Source organism: Rhinolophus sinicus, linkage group LG01 (genome assembly GCF_036562045.2).
Source record: "Rhinolophus sinicus isolate RSC01 linkage group LG01, ASM3656204v1, whole genome shotgun sequence".
In the NCBI taxonomy this organism is placed as follows: domain Eukaryota; kingdom Metazoa; phylum Chordata; class Mammalia; order Chiroptera; family Rhinolophidae; genus Rhinolophus; species Rhinolophus sinicus.
Window position 1 is genome coordinate 106,725,082 of NC_133751.1, and position 20,674 is coordinate 106,745,755.

General features: G+C 41.9%; 1 protein-coding gene across 5 annotated transcripts in view; it reads right to left on the reverse strand.

Moving 5' to 3' along the window:
• The window catches only part of U2SURP (U2 snRNP associated SURP domain containing), a 44,127-nt gene extending 35,374 nt beyond the window's left edge, over positions 1-8,753 (reverse strand). For 2 of the 5 annotated variants that reach the window (XM_019753583.2, XM_019753585.2), the window contains exons 1-2: positions 8,595-8,753; positions 987-1,031 (exon numbers count right to left, since the gene is read on the reverse strand). In XM_019753583.2, the coding sequence (XP_019609142.1) occupies positions 987-1,031; positions 8,595-8,639 (90 nt within the window). In that variant the 5' untranslated portion in view covers positions 8,640-8,753. The remainder of the gene's footprint in view (positions 1-986; positions 1,032-8,594) is intronic. The other 3 variants (XM_019753582.2, XM_074334011.1, XM_019753586.2) reach the window with 3 other exon arrangements.
• Positions 8,754-20,674: the final 11,921 nt, after the last annotated feature.

The window sequence follows — 20,674 nt, forward strand, 5'->3', positions numbered from 1 at the left end:
GTGTGATTAACCATAGTTTATCTGTCACTTGCCCCTTCAAATAAAAGTGGTATTCCATGAAAAAAAGAAGCAAGTTTCACTTCTCAATTTAAACAATCCCACAAGTACTTTTCCTCAAGACAATCATCACACTTTGGTAAGCGGAAACGCCTTACATGTACTTCCCATTTCATCACACCCATCATTAAAAAGACCTGAACAAATGGACAAGATCAAATATTGACAAGTTTTACTGCTTCATCAGGAACATTCTTCAGTGACACTAGCATGTTTTCCTGTGCCCGGGGGGAAACACACTGAGGCCACACTGTCGCAATTCGTGCTAAGGTGCCCACAGTTTACCCATCTATTGCTTTCTCACCATCAGGGCCAATGTCAACACAGAGAAAAAGGCAAATGTCTCAGTGTTATTACAAAACAGTCTAACTCACAAACCCCGTGCGAGTGACCCTTAGGGGTCTGAAGAGCACACTGAGTACTGCTGAAACAGCGTATGTAAAGGAATGTTTACTACAGTACATCCAAAATGTCAAAAAGCTTTAAACTCAAGTATACACCCATCAACAGAGAAACAGCTCACTAAACATTAAAATTAATAACTGTACCTTCCACAGGGAATATTAGAGCTATCCCTGTTGACTCACAGGGATTTCCAATAGGTGTACTGTGCAATGAGAAAAAAAATGAGTGTGTATAATGAATGCCATCGTCAATGTGTAAGTACACATTTATGTGTATATGGGATTTTATAAGCATGATTTAAAAAATAAGGAAATACACACACTAGTTTTCTAACATGGTTGAGGGGCCCGATTCATGCAAATAGAAGACAAAGAAAGGGGAGCACCTAACAAAAAAGGTGGAAAAAAAATAGGCACGTACAACATAATTGTATTTCTTTATCAAGTAAAACCATAAGTGTAGGAATATAAACAAAGAAATTCAATTTCAAAGAAAAAAGACAAAGACTGCCTTTTAATACTCACGTGTGCATCTGAAGATCCAGATGAATGAACATCTGATGATCTGGTCTGCAAGTATTAAAAATAAAAGTTAATATTTAAATGATCAGAAAGCAGTCTTGGTATGCTAACAAAACAAGTGTTTCTCATACAGACTTGATCTTTCCAAACTTGTAGCAATTTCTTCTCAGCTAATAAAATCAAACAAGGGCAATCTCTGACAAACAAAAATGTTATGATCCAAAATAAATGTGCAAGTCAATTCTTTAAAATTCAGAACAGCACATTTCCCAAGATTGATACAAATGATAGGCTATATCTGAGGCATAGTTATCTTTTTATACTGCAGAGTAGAAACATAACCACTATTTATACAACAGAAGTTTCAAGCAAAAGTTCTTCCCAAGTCATAAGATACACTGTTTACTGCTTCCACTCTGTCATAGCAGCAACTTCTCACTACACAGAAAAGAAACCTCCCCTTTTCTCTAACCTCCCAGTCATAGAAGTAGATTCTAATACCAAGAAAATTCATAAATAAACCCTTGACGTCTAGCAAAAGGTACAAATTCTACTACAGAAATAGTTCAAGAAAAACAAAATCCTATTATCAACTCCCCAAACGGCCTCTGTTTGCAACTTGTTTTAAGGGGGCTGTTTCTACTTCAGCATGTCACTGTTGCTGACTATTGCACAATGAAGAGTTCAGTCTTCATATAACGGCAATTTTCAACAATGTCAACTCTTAAAATGTCATCTTATTTTTCCTTAATTGATCTACATTTCTAATTACATATAGCATACAATAATTTGCTGGTTTTTCACTACCCATCTAAGGACAAAGATGCCAAACTGCAAGGCTATTTAAATAACAGGATTCACATGGATCCACACAGTACTGTTTTATTCATCTTTACTCATCTAAACATAAGGCTGAGAACAGCTGGTCAGATTTTCCTACTGAATCAATTTATTCCTCTGAACTCCACTGTACTGGGCCCTAGGTAAAATCAGCCCCAAACCACCAAGCACTGAGATACTGCCCACCTCCATTTTTTATATCCGTCATTTTCTGTCCCCAACTTTTATTGTGTCCTTCCTCATTCAGTTTCTTTTCCCAGCTAATCTTTCTTAAAAGGCAAGATAGTAAGGAAGAAAAAATTTTTTGGTATTTAACTCTGCGAAACACACTTTGAAACACTTTGAAATGTGCCTCTTTGCAAAAACTTAAAAGTTAGAATAGCCAAGAGAATTCCTCTTAGAAAAGGAAAAATATCCATAAAAGACTGAATGGTCTGAAAAAAAAAAAAAATCTGAAAAAAAAATAAATCAACTGCCTTCCAATATACTAGTGTTAACCTGCTAGGTAACAAAAATAATATCCTAATCATAATAGTAATAAAAATATAAAACATGTAGAAACCAACTAAAGAAATGTACACAACCTGTGTGAAGAAAACACAAACTTTACAGAAAGATTCAGTTATTCAAGTCTCGAGTCACCTTTTAAAAAGACTCATCATATTCCTCCATGGGAAAACAACTCATTATTAAGACAATGTCTACTATACCCAAATTTATTTACATATCTAATACAATTTCATTCAATAGCTCAAAATTCCAAAGGTAAATCTTTACAAAGGGGCAAAGGGGATTGCCAGGAATAACTCTCAAGTTCACTCAGAAGAAGCAGCACGCAAGAGTAGCTAAGAATGTGCTAGCCTTTCTTTAATCATCTATGCCACCACATTCAAACCATCATTTCTAGCATTTAAAAATAACTGCATGGCTTAGGAAGATGCATCAGCTGATTTCAATTAACCTAAGATGGCACTAGTCATAGTTACTGCAAACCAGGCATTTTGCAAAGATATGTAGCTATAGCTGCACAGCATCCAGACTGGGATTTTTTTTAGGCTTAAGGACAGTTAGGTATTCAAACAGTGGTCCATAAGATTTTAAAAGAACAACCAATTTCTAAAGCCAATGGTCCAGGTAAACAGTAACTTCAGAACCTGAGCCTCCCCCTCTTCCCAACTCCCCCTCTTCCCTACCTGAAACTGAACTGTATTATTTGTTTTGGGCTTGGGTTTTTATTTTCTTTAAAACTTAAGAACAAATTAATGATGTTTAAAGATCTTCTGAAGTCTGCAGCACAATTCCTCATCCAAATGAAAAGACCCAAAAGAAAGAAAAGAAAGGGCAGAATAAAGGAGATTTGAGGCAATACAGAAGCAGATACAGAGAAATTTCTCGAGTATAGAGAGAGCAGACAGTACAGACATGGGGAAGGATGGTAAGAAAATCCAAAAGGAACAAGGATCATTCGGATGCTGCTGAGATAAAAGTGCAGCCAATGACACTTATGCCATATGACCCTGTATCCTGGTGACTGAGAAGAAAACCTTTTTTTTCCTGGCTGCTCCTACTTTACATCACGTGAAAGGCCTCCACACCTGAGTTTTAAAATGAGCTAGCTACCCACAGTGACATTCCTCCAACGCTGCCACTCTGCCTAGTCAGCTCTCCATTCCCACTTCCGTCTCCTGAATGTCCTTTTTCTCCTCTCATCCTCTAAAGCATCGACTTACATCTCCACACATTTAACCATTTCTCCCATGGAAAGCAAATCTACACCTGTTTGCACTACAATGACTCCCAATCCTTGAAATGCAAACCTGGTCCCTTTCCGAGGTTCCAATCTCTTCCTAAACTACCTCCAGGACACCTTCACCTGAATGTCTGTAAGGAACTCAAATCCGAAATGTCTAAAAGTCCTCACAAACCAGCCTGTCCTTGTGACCTTATTTCCAACACTGGGTCCTCACACTCTGGAAGCAGTAAATGTTAAGAGCGCCAATCCTGGAATCAGGGGTTAGCACTTAGCAGGGCTGTAACCTTGGGCCTAGCTCCTTCATTTGTAAAGCTGAACAGCACGCACCTCAGGAACGTGAAGGCCAATACAGAGGACGCACTGAGAACAGTGTTTGTACACAGTATTACTAAGTCCCAGCCAGCAGAAGCACTACAACAGGCTCGTCCTAGATCCCATCCTTAGCCGGTAATCAACTGCGTCAGACTGTTATCCTACCTCTAACACAGCTCTTCTACTGGGACCCCTTTTCCTTCGCAAAGACACCATTGTGGTTCAGATCTTCCCTTCAGTCAACCACTTACTGGGCACCCACTGGCTGGTATGGTACGGTGTCTTGCATTAGAGAGATAAAGGAAAATAAGACATAGCTCCTGTCGTTAGCAGCTAATAAAAGAGACAAGTAAAAATGTGGCTACGCCACAATGGCACAGAGGGGAAGATATTAAGAAAAGCTTCCCAGAAAGGATCAGGTGAGACTTTCTGAAGCGACCCTCAGTATCAATGAGAAGCACTGCAATAATCTTCAAACTGGTCCTCACTTCCAATCCCTTCCTAACTATGCTCCCAGAATGGCTCCATTTTCCAAGGCTCTCTAATTTTATTCTGTAACATTCAAACCCCTTCACAGTTTAGCTAAAACTTACCTTTCTATCTCAGCTCCTCTTAAGTCATATGCAAGCACCCTATGCACTAGCTAAACCAGAACACTTATCAGCCCATTTCCCAGCGATTTTCTCTTCTTCACCTCACCCATCTCTTTTTCATACACCCTCTCTATCCTTCAAAGCTCTGCTCATTGTTTAAAAGGACTCAATCAATCAAATTCCTCTGTGCTCCTGAAGCTTCCCCCTCCTCACCCTCCATTCAATCAGCTGCCAATTCTTTCTCTAAACTTTCAGATACTTCAGATAGTGCTGCCTTGTACTCTCACGTGTTGACTCTGTTATGCTAATAGACGGCATGCTCCCCAAAATGGGCATGGTCTTATTCAATGTTTTCTTCCTCAAAATCAAGCACAAGATCTGGCAAGCGACAGATCCTCAATATACTTGTTGACTTAACCTGTTGGAACAAGTACCTACGCAATGAAATTACACTCCACATTGTCAATATGCCGTGCTGTCTGTCCCTCACTAACACGCTGCAGCTACCTAGCTAATTACCACTCTCCAAGCCAAACCAAGGACCACCTCTGAAAAAATCTTTATACGATCAGAGACAGGCACTATGTATAATAAAGTTAAATAACAAACCTGAAATGATCTTTAAAATTACACCCAAAACATTACCAATACATAAAAAGTTGTAACTATAATACATTTTGAATGTCCTGTAGTTTATCTAAACTGAGGAAGGTCCTAGTGAAAAAACTTTTAACTCCTCAAAGAGACATCAAGCAGTACCAAAAAGCACTGAAGAAAACGGAAGTTCATAATTCCACTCTCCACCCAAAAACACAACCTTCCACACATAAAACTAACCACTTTACATTTTCAGATAAGGTTACAACCCGTATCATAATAAATATTCAGTTTAAACTAAAACTGGAAAACTATGAAGAGCCTGATTTTCAAGGTTTGTGTTTTGTTTGGAGTTTTTCATCATATTTAAATCGTATATATCTTCAGGTACCATAAAAAAGCACGTACGTAGGCAGTAATATATACCTAAGGATCACAAGCCTTGAATGGATCCTCATTTCACTTATTTCTTACAAGTGAATACCTAATCAGCAATCAATCAAAATAGTTCCCAAACCACTTGTCAAGGAAGCTAGCAGTATTTTCTACCTTATTTACCTATCTAACCCAATTTTTGACAATATGGCAAAAAAATAACCACTGTCTGAGTGAAATAACAGAGCACACTATTCGGCATTACTATTACCAGCACATGAGATGCAGAAGAAAATACCACATTCTCTTTATATCCTCATTTTGCTGAGCAACCAAAAAAAAAAAAAAAAAAACAAACAAACAAAACAAAAAACCTCTTAAAATCAAAATAATAATTAATTTTATAAATCAAATTCTAAGGAAGTATGCTTAACCATTTTCTAAGCAATTACAGGTTCTCTCTTTGTCTCTCCTCCCAAAATCAAAGCTACATCATGGCACCAACACCCTTCTCCCCCAAAGTGATATTTTAGTCTGATGATAAACAGGAATAATGGATAGAAAAAAATTAGCTCATTCTTAAAACATTAACTAAATTTCTAGTTTGCTGGGCTTTAAAATGAAAAGTATAGCAAAATTACACAGAAAATAAAAGGGCACGGGATCTCTTCATTGGAGACAACTATATATGACTACTCATGCATAACATGTAATTTTTAAAGCTAGAAGAAACTGTAGAGGTTATCTAACTTTAACCTCTTTATTTTCATAATTAAGACATGTCAAATAATTTTGTAATTATCAATGGCAAAAATCCTGTCTATTGTAATTTTCCTCAATGTCTAGAAATGATTAACCAGCAACCCTACCCATATCCATGCGAATTTAACTGCCAAAGAAGAATGAACATGAAACAGAAGAATCTGTTTACTCCATATGTATTGTAGAATGTCACTCATCTGCTGTCCCCAAAGAAAGGAAAATCAAACCATAGAGATCAAAGGCTAAAAATTCCACGTACTGTAGTATTACCCAAAATGATCTGCTACTCTCTCCAATAATTTCTGGACTTGTGTTAGGGGAAAAAAAGCAACAATCTGGGCAGTCATCATGATAGTTGATGACTTAAATTCTAAATCTCAGAATTAGAATTTATCCTGACATTTTAAAAAGTAAGTACTTTTTATTTCCTCTACAAACAAAAAGAAGAAAGGAACTAATTTATTATGAGCTTTATGGACATTATCTCATTTAATCCTTACATCAACCCTGTTAAAAAAAGGATTATATCCATATTACAAAAGAGGAAATTGTGAAGGTCAAGTTTAAGCAACCTACCTTAATATCACAAATATAATTAATTGCCAAGTCAGTATTTGAATGCAAATCTAGTCTATCAAAATTCAAGATCTTTCCACTATCTCAAGCAGCCTCCACATTAATAGAGAAAATCTTGTCAATATCACCTGAGTCCTGAGATATTCTGATTCCTATTACAGTTGATGATAATCTAAAGCAATATAAACTAAAAAGATTACTGGAGGACCCAACAATTTACTTACAGGTAACACACAACCATGAGAAGTACTATTATAGAAGGAAAACTGAACACAGATATTAAAATGTTTACAATGTATCCAAGGCCTCAAAATAAGAGATACTTAAAACATTACATGGAAAATAAACAAAAATCGTGACACTTATGCGTGATTATGGAGTTAGCTAGCTTTAGTTCCCAAATAGTAAGCAAGGCTGTGTTTGTCATGAGTCTGTGTAGGGAAAGTGAGTAGGGTATGGCACCCAACTAGTCAGTCCCCTATTCCCTAAGGGGAAATGTACCTGGGAAGGAAGAACACGACAAAGAGTAAATGCAGAATGTAAAGCAGCCAAAACTGGCCCTCTACCATAGTTTCTACCCAACTAAAGGATGTCTGGTAAAGCCATTACTAATTACGAACTAATTATGAACATCATTCACCAAAGGGCATGAGGATCATGATTTATCAGAAACTGAGAAAGCAAGTACAAAACGGGTTATGTTTGTCAGAACAAACTGTGAACGCAAGTCTCGCCCAGTCTACAGTAAATTTCCTAATAACCGACTTATAATCATACACACTTTAACATGTAACACTTTAATATGTAGCATTCCCTAGAACACAGCTTCTTACCATCAAAAAGCTTAACAACTACTTCCCGCAGTACCTGTAACTTTTAATATTGTGTCCGAAATGAGAAACTCAAAGCAAACAACGATGAAATAAATGCCCCGCTCAAGATGGCAACTGAGACGTGTGCTAACCACAACCTAACACTGAACGACTTCCACAGATCAATGGTTTCACAGCGCGCGCGCACGGTTCCCCGTCAACTCAACGCAATTTACTCATCTTTGGAGGCTTCCAGGTCTACGGAAGTTCCCCTTTCAGGGGAACACACGCAGACACACACAGAGATGCAGGAGACCCCGAGTCCTCGAAAACGAGCCCTCGAACGAAGTGCTCATTTTGTACTTCCTCTTAAAAGAAATAAGACCACGTGCAGAGAGGAGCACTACCCTTGGCTATGCAGCACCGCAAAGGAGAGCTGCTCCCGCCTCTGCACTCCCCCCCCCCCCCGCGTCCCTCCACTGTGGGTCCTCCTCTCACAACTTGCGGCCCTGGAGGTTATTTAATTCCCTGGAGGCCGCGAGGAAAATTGAGATGCCCGAAGCGTGAGGTACAGAGCCAAAGGACCGAGGGAAGAGAGGCAGACACTTAAGCACCGGGAGAGATTCCCGCCTCCCCCGGGCGCTGCCCGGCGGCCTCAGAGCGCAACAAGGTGAGATACAGGGGCGCGTGTTCACGGCTTCAGACCTCAGTCTCAACTCCTGATTTCACGCCAGTGCCAAGCGCGGGCCGAAGTACTCACGCCGCCCCACCCGACACGCGGGCTCGCCAGTCTCGAGCCGAATCCAGGCTGGGGCTAAGGGGAGATACCAGGCCTCTCAACCTGCGCACCACGGTGCGCCCGCACCTCGGCCTACCGTCGCCGCCAGGACCTGGCCTCCCACCCCAACCTACTCCCGCTGGCCAGAAGCGTCTGTGGGCCCCAGACGACAGGGACAGACCCACTGACTTACGCAGTCCTCTAGGAAATTACCTTTGAACTGGCCTTCTGAGATCCGCCTGGCGTTTTGTCCGCCATCTTGAGCTTTGCCCCTCCTTCGGCGGCGGCAGCAGCGCGGGCGAGTCGAGCGCCGAAAGAGTGGATCAGCGCGGAGCCCGCCGGAGCGCCTGCAAGGCTGAATACTCGACTGCCGAGATAGGGAATTCGAGCGCCGCCGCACCGCGTGACTTCCGGTGTCACTCATCTCCCCGGCCCCGCCCACTACGCTGGTTTTGCTGGTTGTCTCTGTTGCTGGTGGTGTGGGACCCGGGAATTTCCAGAATCTTCTTGTCCCGGCTTTCAGGGCCAGCTGACACTTCACTCTTCTCAGCACCAACCCTTGATAGGTGCGAACCGGTTGTATTTCCTGGGCGAGGAGGGAACGGCTCCTTAAAGAAGAAATGCGCTGGCCGGCTGGGGAGGAGCTCTCCAACTCAGAAAAGAAGTCTGGAGCGGACTGGGAGTCCGCGCTCTGTGGACAAAGACCTGTTGGCGCCGCCTCCAGAGCTCACACCCTAGTGGGAAACTGGCAGCCTGCTCAAGGTACTTGAAAACAGAGTTGTGCCCAGAAAGCGAAGAAGTGGAGCGTTTGACCGACCCAACCTGAGGTTCCGGCAATAGGAGTATCCGATAGACTTTGTTTAGAGCGTCTGCAAAATGGGTGCCTGCAGAGAGAGGATGAATGAAAGGAAATCAGAGACAGTATTCTAAATCTAGCATACATGTAAATTGTGTGGTATTGAAGAGTTACGTTTTACAATTTCGTGTTATTTTTAATCGCATGTGGAGGGGAACACCATAGCATTTTCTGTACTTAATACTTTTTTAAAGTTCTTAATAGGATCTGTATTCAAAGAAGGAAAGCTGACTTGACAACGTCATGCCTGAACCGAGCCAGTCAAGGAAAATGGAAAGGGGTGCCAGGCAGAGGGAGTAGTGGAAATAAAAGCCTGGTAGCGTGAGTCAGTCCAGGCCGCTGTGCAGTCACCATAAGGAGTCAAGTCGTGTTAGACCAGGTGTAGAGACGGATGTGGCAGGAGAAGTGGACCGGAGCAGCTTCACCCAGGGCCCTGAGGCAGCCAGTGTGCTGAGAAGTTAGAATTCTATTCTGAGGAGGAAGAGGGGCCTTTGACAGCGTTAAGTAGGGTTGTGATGTGGTCAGATGATCAGTTTTAAAAGATAGCTCCAGGGACTGGGGGAAGGGAAGAAGAAGAAGGGTTCATGACTTTCTCTCCTTAGTTTATTTATGCAAAATATTTTTGAGGTCCCTTTTGTGTATAAAAGCCTGCCCAAAGTGTTGAGAGGCTTAGAGACACAAAAATACAGTATTTTCATATGATTGAAAACTTAATGAGGAATGGGGAAGAGAAACAAGGGAACAGCAAACTAACACTATGGAGAATTAAATTGATGCTGCAAGGAAGGATCAATAGCTGTGGGAACTCTGAAAGAACTAATTAATTCTGAGGGTTAGGGGTGGAGTAGAAAAATGCGGGAGGTTTCACAGAGAAGGAAGCATTTGAAACAACTCTGAAGAAGTAGACTTTTGTCTCTTGGATGGTGTTGGGGAGAGAGGGTGGGAAAGTTGGGGTAGTGGTGAGGGCACTCAAAGCAGTATCTGACACATGGCAGACCCTCAGGAAAGGTTAGCAGTCCTGTGCCAGACAGAGGAATCAACAGGCTAGGGCTCCTGTCCCATGTGAGGGGATGGGGGTAGAAGAACAGACAATAAATAAGCAAACAAGAAATGAGTGGAAAGTGGCAAGTGCTATACATTAAAATGGAATGACGTTTTGCATCCTCCAGTCCAATTGAATTTATTTTTGATCTCAGATCTTATCACACTTTCTCAATTCTGTGCTTCTTCCCCCACCCTCGTCCCAGCCTCTAATTAAAGGTTAATTCATTTTATACTCTTATTGAAGATATTGCTTCCTCCTGGAAGCCTACGGACCTCCCTCCCCCACCAAACCTAAGTTAGAGACTGCTTCTGATCCATAGGAACCTATACTTTCCCACTCAAGATGCTCATCACACTAGATCTTAATTACCTGTCTGCAATCGAGGATTAGAAAGTGAAATCAGCAGAGATAAAGTGAGAAGGAGTGGGATTGGCTGTGCCTAGTCACGTTCTGGCAATACTGCAGGCTGACTGTCTCTGTAAAGTGACTATTGCATGCTTTTCATTCAAATCCCTCAAGTTCTACTTCTCATAAAAATAATCTTTACTAAATGGTTACTCTGAAAGAGTTAAAAAAAATAGTTCATGCAGACTTCTTCCCCCTCTCTTCTTTTTCATACAGTAAAAGCCCCAATGGAAGTCAGATAAATGTGACCTGACTAGTTATACATAGGCCTTTACTAAAGCCTACTTTTGTACACTTTTAAATAAGACTCACATCATGGTTAGGAGCAAACGTCTCCAGAATACATGTAAGTCATGAAATCTTGGCCCTGTTACTGAAACCACACATTAAGGAGGATGAGATACATACTATTTATGTGAGATACACATAAATAGTAAGGAAGTCATACAATTTACAGCAATTATTACTTTTTCACAATCATGCTGAAACCAGGCCACTGTCTACCTCCTGATGTGTTGGTTCTCTAGTCCCACACCTGTCGTCTCTTACACGTTCTCCCTGCAGCTGTGTTCCACAGAGATCACAGAGTAGAGCCAGATGGAGCCCACGGAGGTGTTTTGCTTAGCTCAAGCAGGGAGTTTTGTTTTGTGATTGAAATTTGAGCTAACATTTTAAAATTGGGAGATTTTACTTTGTTATACTCAGGATTTCCAGCTTTTCTTGAAAAATGGGAGTCTGGCAACAACCCCTGCGAGGTGAGTCACAGCGACCTCTACGGGAGGGGGCTATGCACTCCAGTTCTGCTGGTCTTCCCCACAGTTGGACAAATGCTCCACACCCGGACCGCTGGAAGGCATTCGAGTTTTCTACTTCTCAAGGACAATTTAAGTCTTAACCAAGGGCCATGACCAAAACATTTAACAATCAGTCCCCCAGGCACCAAGGAGAACTGACATCCATTTGGCCAGACCCACAGATACTTTCAAGGGCCTCCCAAAATGTCTTAATTTCCTTTAAAATAAGCAAAAAAAAAAAAAAAAGTGGAAAGACTGGGGGGGTGGGGGGAAGCAGCATTTAACAACAATGTACACAATCAACGAGAGAGAACTTAAAAGTGATTGTCCCCAAAGCTAAAATCTCCTATATTTTGTCAATGGACTTCTCCTACTTGGTGGCATTTTCATTCAGATAATTTTTAAGCAGCTTCTGCCTGCTCTGTAGGCTTCAGGACAGAGGTTGGTGAAAGCAAATCCATTTGTTTGTTTGGCAGTTACTGAATTTCTAGCATGTGCCAGGCTCTAAAGATAAAAAGGGAGGGAGGAACAGTTAAAAATGAGACTTAGCTCTATGGCTAAGGGATCCTCACAGCCTCTAGGAATAGTCAGGAGGGGGGGGTCTGTGGACGGAAGAGTCTCTGAGGAGCATGATTGCCTGCCCCACCTTATCCCACGGAGTTAGCCTGACAATGTTTCAGTGGCAATAGCAGCTTCTCCCTTTTCTCCCCTCCCCTACCAAAAAAAAAAAAACAAAAAAAAAACACATTTATATCTAGAATTCCTTTGACAATAGTAATTACCAGTGGCATTTTTTTAAAACTACAAATGCCTGGGGAATAAGAGATAAGTAAAAATGGTGTCAAAAGGCATATAGCCCAAGATGGGCTGGGGACATGTTGAAGCTAATAAAAATTGCTATTTTAGCTATGGTCCTGCTGGAAAGATTACCTTACTGTGTAGTAATTGTATCAATAAGCTATAAAGCCTACCATGGTCCAGATGGAATATTGTGGAAATGGGTGTTCCTGAGTGAGTGTGTGGTGTGTGTGTGTGACAAAGGAGGACTGAAGGTGCCCATGGCAAGTCGTGACAACTAGCAGAGGGCAACATCTCACAGGGAGTTCTCACTGTGGCCCAGCAGTCTAAAGGAGGGCTTGACTTGGACCACCCAGAGATCACACCTCACTTAACCTGTGACCTGCCTTCTCCCACTCAGGAGCCTACGTATCCCCATGAACTAGAACTCCGGAGACAAGACCAGGTAATATAAAAGGCTAGGTGGAGAATGAAGTTACGAAGAGAAAATGAGCAAGATTTTTTCTCTTCAATTTCATTGGTTGCCAGTAACACAAGTCCAGCTGCTATCACGGTGAGTCTTTCCAGCAAAGAACAGAGCATACCGTCTTTTTCAAGTTTTGTTTATTTTGTGTATGCTTCATTTTGACTTAGCATATTTCATGTTACCTTTTATCATTTCTGTTGTTACTGCAAATAGGTTAAGTTTTTCCATTATTTATATGTCCTGAGTGTTTGTATACGATTACTATACATTAATGTTGTGCCCAGCCACTTTGCTGAATTCTTTTATTATCTGTATAGTTATTTAGTTTTTTCTCTTGGGCTTTCAAGCATACAGTCATATCATTTGCAAATAACTACAAGTTCACCTCCTCTTGTCCCATTTTTATCTATCTTCTGTTTTTTTCTATGTAATAACATTAGCCAGTTCCTCCAGAGAAACATTAAATAAGAGTAGGGCTAATGGATAGCCTTGTCTTGTTCCTGACTTTAAGGAAAATGCTCTTAAGTGTTCATAGGAAAATGAGACTGACTTCTAGTATTAGGAGGATGAGCTGTCTTTCAGGTTTTAAGTTGAACTATTTGCTAATTTTTTAGCTAACCATGGAAATGAATATGCAGAATTTTAAATTCTCATGGACTCGAGGAACCCGAGGATATGCCAAAGAATGCCAATGGTTAAGACAACCCTATTAGAGAAACACAGTTACAGGCTCGTGTTAAGAAAAACCAGGGGCCGGCCCGGTGGCTCAGGCGGTTGGAGCTCCGTGCTTCTAACTCCGAAGGCTGCTGGTTCAATTCCCACATGGGCCAGTGGGCTCTCAACCGCAAGGTTGCCAGTTCGATTCCTCGAGTCCCGCAAGGGGTGGTGGGCTCCACCCCCTGCAACTAACGAACAATTGGACCTGGAGCTGAGCTGCGCCCTCCACAACTAAGATTGAAAGGACAACAGCTTGACTTGGAAAAGTCCTGGAAGTACACATTGTTCCCCAATAAAATCCTATTCCCCTTCCCCAATAAAATCTTTAAAAAAAGAAAAAGAAAAGAAAAACTAGGACAACTCCATGAGTTAGGAAAATAAGGGAAGAGAAGAAATGTCCTGCTCTATGCACCAGAGAGAATGGGCCGTGGGAGGGAGATTATGGGGAACGACAGGTAACAGATGACCACCAAGTTAGTGGCTTAGAGCACAATGCCACATATACATAACATTTATGCATCTAATATGTAATGTATACACCACAAATTGATGATCTCAAAGTTCTGGAGGTGCCTGCAGGCTGTTCATTTTGGAGGCTCTAGAGGAGAATGCATGGCCACCTTCCAGAGTTTGCCTCCATGTCCTGTCTTTTCCTGGCCCCCTTTTTCATCTTCAAAGCCAGCAACGTAGCCTCTTCTCTCCTCTCTGACCTCTGCTTCCATCTTTTATCTGCTCTCTACCTAACTCTACTTCCTCTTTGTAAGGACTCTGATTACACTGAGCCCCCCACAACAACCCAGGTTCATCTGCCCATCTCAGCAGCCTTAACTCAATCACACCCACAGAGGCCCTTTGCCCTATAAATTAACATACTAGAAAGGTTCCAGGGATTAGGATGTGGACATCTTTGGAGGGCTATGATTCACCTACCCCAGGACCTGAAATGAATTTTCTGCTTCTGTACTTTGTCCCTGGCTGACAGGCACAGCTTGGATCCCATCAGAAAACTGACATGGGAAGGATCCTAAGAAATAGTCATCTCAAATCAATTAAGTTCTGAAATTGTTACTGAGGAATTCAGTGCATAGCAGGTGTGGTTCCAGTGAAGATGGGATGAGACAGATGTCTATTATTAGAGACAGGGCACAAAGCAGACAGATGTGCCACAGTAAACATGGATAGTAAGTAATCAGCGAAGACACCAATTTTTGTCCGATTTGTTTACTGCAGTAATGGAACAGTAAGCACCATGCAGGCACTCAGTGAATATTTGTCAGTGAATCGTCTCCATCAGAGGCAGGTTGGGAGAGCACAGAGTGGCACTGCACCAGAGGCGTCAGGGCAGGCTGGTGAATGCTGTGGCAGAACTTCCGGAGGATGTGTCCTGCTCCCTGAGTTCAGCACCAGGCGAGCTCCTGGGAGTTGTTAGCGGCTTCTCGGAGAGCAGGATGGAGACCTCAGCACAATGCTGTCTCCTGGTAAGAAAATGCAAATCTTGCTCATTTTAAACAGATTTAGAAGTCTCACATACAAATTTTGAAAAAAAATACCAATCTCATCCCCAATTAAAAATTTTTTTTCAAGAATTGTGTAATTTCGGGAGTGCCCTCTTTATTGCTAGATGGGATGCTGCGCAATTCATGATAAAGCCAAAGAGATCTTCAAATTAGAAAATAATTGTGTAATTTCTACTCAGGCAGGCTCGAGGGACTGCACATGTCATTCACTACTTTGCCACGTGGCGGCGCTGCTGCCGCTGTAAACAAACACCCACCATCCTTTGTAGGTGTCCAGTGGACACACTCAGAACTCCTGTGAGTGGTCTTGCTGCTCTTGTCACCTTTGTTGTTACAGTTAAACATCGTCCTAATATCCTGTCACTGTCAACCAATTTTTCAGTGAGCAATTGTGTTCGTGCTAGTGTTGAAAAATAATTTAGAAAGGGAAGTTAAATGTGTAAAACCCATAGCATGAACTTCTTGTTCATTTAAGAGAGAACGGTCCACAAAATACTAGATTAAAAATATTAGGTATAACGTTAGAGATAATACCTTTACAGTCAGGCTTGCTCTGCTTCTCCAGGAGGGCAGGGACAGGGCTAGTACAGTGCCTGGCACACAGTAGGCAAACAATAAATATTTGTGAAATAAATAATAAAAACATGGAAGGTGGTGACCTTACAGCCCCCACCCATATGTCCTCGCAGTTTTACCTCTGCACATAAACGAAAACTCCTGAAACCAAGCTCCAGAATCGCAGGGTTGAATTCCTGAGAAGTCCAGTGCAGATCAGCTGCTCATTCTTGGTATAACCAGCTGTGCCCAGGGAAATAATGCCACAATAGTACAAATGGCTCCCAGGGGCTTACGTGGGATAAATGAGGCTTTTCAGGGGTGGGGGGAGGGAGGTGTGAGCCAAAACTAACTGGAATGTAAGAATAATATAATACACAATTACTTTTCAAATGTTTAGGGTTGTTGCTGTGATTTATACAATTTGTTTCATTATGGTAAAATACACATAACATAAAAATTGTCATTTTAACCATTTTTAAATGTACAGTCTAGTGGCATTAAGTGCCTTCACATTGTTGTGTGAACCATCACCACCATCCACCTCCAGAACTTTTTCATCTTCCCAAACTGAAACTCTGGACTCATTAAATAATAACTTCCCAATCACCCTTGCCCCCAACCCCAGCAAACCATCATTCTAAGTTTCTGTCTCTATAAATTTGACTATGTATCTCATAGAAGTGAAATCATACAGTATTAGTCCTTTTGTGACAGGCTTATTTCACTTAGCATAATGTCCTCAAGGTTCATCTGGAATGTAGCATGTGTGAGATTCCTTCCTTTTCAAGGCTGGATAATATTCCATTGTATGTCTGTGCCACATTTTGTTTATCCGCTCATCCGTGGATGGCATTTGGGTTGCTTCCAGCTCTTGGCTGTTGTAAATAGTGCTGCTATGAATATTGTCAAAGCATTCTTGAATTATGCACACTCTCAATCAATGGTCCTAAAGGTACGCCTCCTATCACGTCGGGACCACCATTGGTTTCCTCATGCTTGGCATCTTTTTGAATCTTAGAATAGGAGTATGTTCCAAGGATTGAGATCAGTGTGGTGGTACATCTGGAAATAATTCCCGGGAAGAAAGAATGATGCAAAATCAAGTTGTCATCCTGGAGAAGAGCAGACTTGATGAAGCTATGGGAGCTGTTTGCAAGGAGTGAAAACTTGCCCTGTCGCTCCCTAAGGCAGATGAGGAAGCAGTGGATGGAGACACAGAGCAAGCTTTTCTGATTTCAACTCAGTGTACAAATTAATTTTTAACCTCTAGAACTGTTTAACATGAAATAATCTCATTAAATAAGTATTTCCCTGTTGAAATACACAGACAGAAGCTGATTGATTGTAGCAATTATTCCAGAATTTGGAGGAGAGTTGGAAGAGAGCTATATTTGGGCTCTAGGGTTTCTTTTACCCCGACATTATTTGTCTTTCTAATGCTTGAAGCATCAGAAAAGACAAAAAACGGCCAGAGCTGTAGTTTCCTAAGTAATTATACAGTGTAAACTTAGTTTACACTGATATTTGTTAGTATTGTGTCCTTTAGATGAAGTCGGAATCTGATAAACTGTGGCATGCTGGTAGACAGCCACACAAGCCTCAGAGGGGGAAACATTGTCTAAGATTATAGTGACAGGAGCCAGAGCAGGTCACCAGGTACACTGGGGCCGACACTTGGGAGTCCCTGCTCTCCTCCTACGTTATACTAGGAAAATACCAACCTGAACAAATTTGTCCCATCTACCAGACTTCGGTTTTTTAGCTTTTCTCCTGTTATTTCTCTCTTCCTTTTTCATTAAAACTTCTGAAAAAATTCCTCAAGAAGCTGCGGAGAGGTAGACAAATCTTAAACTTTGGGCTAGGAAAATAGCACAGCCACCTTTGGATGGCAGTTCAGCCACAGTTACCAAAATGTGAGGTGGACATACCTGGACCCAGCAACGACACTGGTTGAATTTACCTTCCAGATGTGCTCTCACACCAGTAAAGAGCATGAAAATATGCCATAGATAGATAGATAGATAGATAGATAGATAGATAGATAGATAGATAGATAGAAAAAAATAGAAAGATGCCCTAGCTGCTCATCCATAAGTGACTGTTAGGTACCGTATGGCACATCCAGAGAATGGTCGGTGTGGAGGCAGGGCTGAGATGCTGTGGCAGTCCCAGAAGGACGAGACATCTCCATGTCCTGACTTGGAAATCCTCCAGGATACACTGCTGCATGACAACAGCAAGGCAGGAAACTGCTTAAAACAAGGTACCTGTAGATAGAAACACAGTCCACACGTGTGCTAGGCTGCTGCTAAGGTGACCCCAGTGATCTCCAAGCCTGGTAACCACGCCCTCTGGAATCCCCTCCCCTTGAGTGTGGGTTCATTCAACTAGTGACACGCTTCTAGTGAACAGATCACAGCAAAAGTGAGATGCCACTTCTAAGACTGGTTATAGAAAATGAAGGAAGAGGCTTTGGCCTCTTCCTTGACTTTTCTAGCCCTTCCCAGCAGCTCACTCTGATGAAGCCAGCTGCCATACTATGAGGGGCCCAATGGAAAGGCCCATGTGCCAAAACTGAAGGAGGCCTCAGGCCACCAGCCAGTGAAGAAAGGAGGCTGTGGCCCAACAGCCTGTGAGAAACTAAATCCTGCCAACACCCCTTGAGTGAACTTGAAAACAGATCCTCCCAAGTGGAGTTATGAGGTGACTGCAGCCCTGCCTGACAGCAGCCCTGCCTGACAGCTGCCCACAGCCAGAAAGAAGGCCTGGCTAAGCTGCTGGATTCCTCTCACATAACGTGATGTAATGTATATTTGTTGTTTTAAGCCTCTATGTTTGGGGGCAATTTGTTACACAGCAGTAGATAACTATTATAAGATGTATGTTTGTTTATGCAATATATTTCTTTAAAAACTGGCTACTGTGCTTACCACTGGGAAAGGAAACAAGATTCTGGGGACCACAGGTAGAAGGAAACTTACTTTTTACTGAATACCCTTTGGTCTATTTGAATATAATGTTTGTTCAACAAATGAACAGAGACAAACAACATTTTTACTATCCTCCAAGAAATAATTCCAAAGCTCCATTTCTAAAATTCATATATAAATTTTTTTTCTGTATCTACATTAGCTACTCACTCACAAAGATGTTTTTCCTTACTTTCTTTAACTTGGGCACATATCACATCAAAAAAAGAAAAACAGACTCTTTCCTTTCACCTTTTTGGGGCAACAGGAAAAAATGCCTTTTTTCCAGCCTCACTGTCTGCCTGTCCTGGTCTGACGACCGTGTGCTCCAGCCACATCAAGGTCCCAGCTCTCCCACTGGGGCCTGTGGTTTCCAATCTCTGTCCCTTCACTCACACCTCCTCTCGACTTGAATACTTCTCCTCTCAGACCCCTCCCCTAATGCCTGTGCTAAATACAAGACTGAACTCCAGGTTCTTCCTGACACCTTCAGCCCACGCCTGCCCCAAACCCCCTCCTGCCTGTACCCACTGGTCCAGAAATTCTGTTCCTGGATATATGTCCCAGATAAGTTGGTCTTTCGCTCCTCTGTGGTATCCCTGAACTTTACACTTAGTTCCAGACAGGTCTTCACCCACTGTATTGTCATTTTCCTGCCTTCCTTCCCAGACAGCCAGCTCCTTAGAGGTGAGAAGGGCAGGGATAAAGGCAGGCATTTGGGAACTATGGTATGACGTGTTCTTTTCACTCTCCCATTCCCAGTGCATAATCCTACCCAGAGCAGAGGAAATGGATATGGTTATCCCATGTAGAGGTCACTTATGTTCTTGGCATAAATTCACAAGAGATATTTGAGTGTTTGTACATGTATACTTAGGATGCACGTATAAGATACCTTTAGTTGCCACTGGCAGAAAGAGCCACTTAAGTGGCTTAAATTATAAGGAATTTTTATTATTTCACCCATCAAGAAGTTCAGAGGCAAGATGGTTAGGATTTGTTAATTTAGCAGCTCAGTCTCATCGAGGACCCAGGTCCTCTCCACCTCTCTGCTCTGCCACCTTCAGCGGGTCTGCCTGCTCCTCGGGCTAATTCCCTTAGTCACAAAATGGCTACCACAGCTCCCAACATCACACCAGAGCAAGAAATGTTCCTTTCTTTCTGAAAGCTTGCATATCTTTTTTGAAGACACACAAAAAAACTTTCTAGAAGCCAGCCCCAGCAGATTTCCCTTCATGTCTCATTGGCCAGAAATGGATTGATGCCCAGGCCTGAACCTACTGATGACAAGGAGTAAGATGAGAGTGACGGGCTTGTATGGAGCCGCTGGCTGACCAGGGGGCGCATTACCTGCATAAAACCTGGGTTCTGCCAAAAGAAAGGAAGAGGGCGGGTAATAACCACACTGCTCTTACACTGTGAGGATGTAGGCTTACTGACATTTTTTTTTTTTTAATATTGAGCTAAATTGCATATATTATAGTTAGAAAACACTACATCACTCCCAGTACCTGGAGATCTATTTTTAAAATTATCACACATGTGACCTAAGTCTAGCTCAGAACACGAATTTTTAAAACTATGAGCGTTAGTAGTACTAGTCTTGTTATTTGGGAAAGATATGATGGGGTCTGAGTGAAAAAAATGAGGCAATTAAACCTAGAACCGTGTCAGTGTTTGCCAGGAGCCTGAGATAGTGAAGTTTTCCCCTGTTCCCAATTGGTCAGGATTCTTCAGGGAGCTTAAGGAACAACCAGACCAGGAGCTGACAGACTGGGCATGTTGTAGAAAGCAACCACGAGGCTCTCAAGTCAGATTGACTTAGTTTAAATCCTAGCTCTGCTACATAATAACACATGAATCTTGAGCAATGAAATTAAATTTTCTAGGCCTCTTTTTCCTTATGTGTAAAATAGAGAGAATTCTGATCTCACAGCTTTCTGAGAGGATTAAGTGAGAATCTGGAATATGGCTGAATGTGTAGAAGTAAAAAAAGATCAAATCTCGTATCTTAGTAAAAACAAAACAAACAAAAAAACAGTGTTATAATAGCACAAGAACTGACAGATTTGCCAATGGAATAGAAGAGATGTCTCTAACATAGAGCCATTTGCACAGTGAACTTAATACATAACAAAGGTGTCACCACAAATCAATGGGGGAAAGGA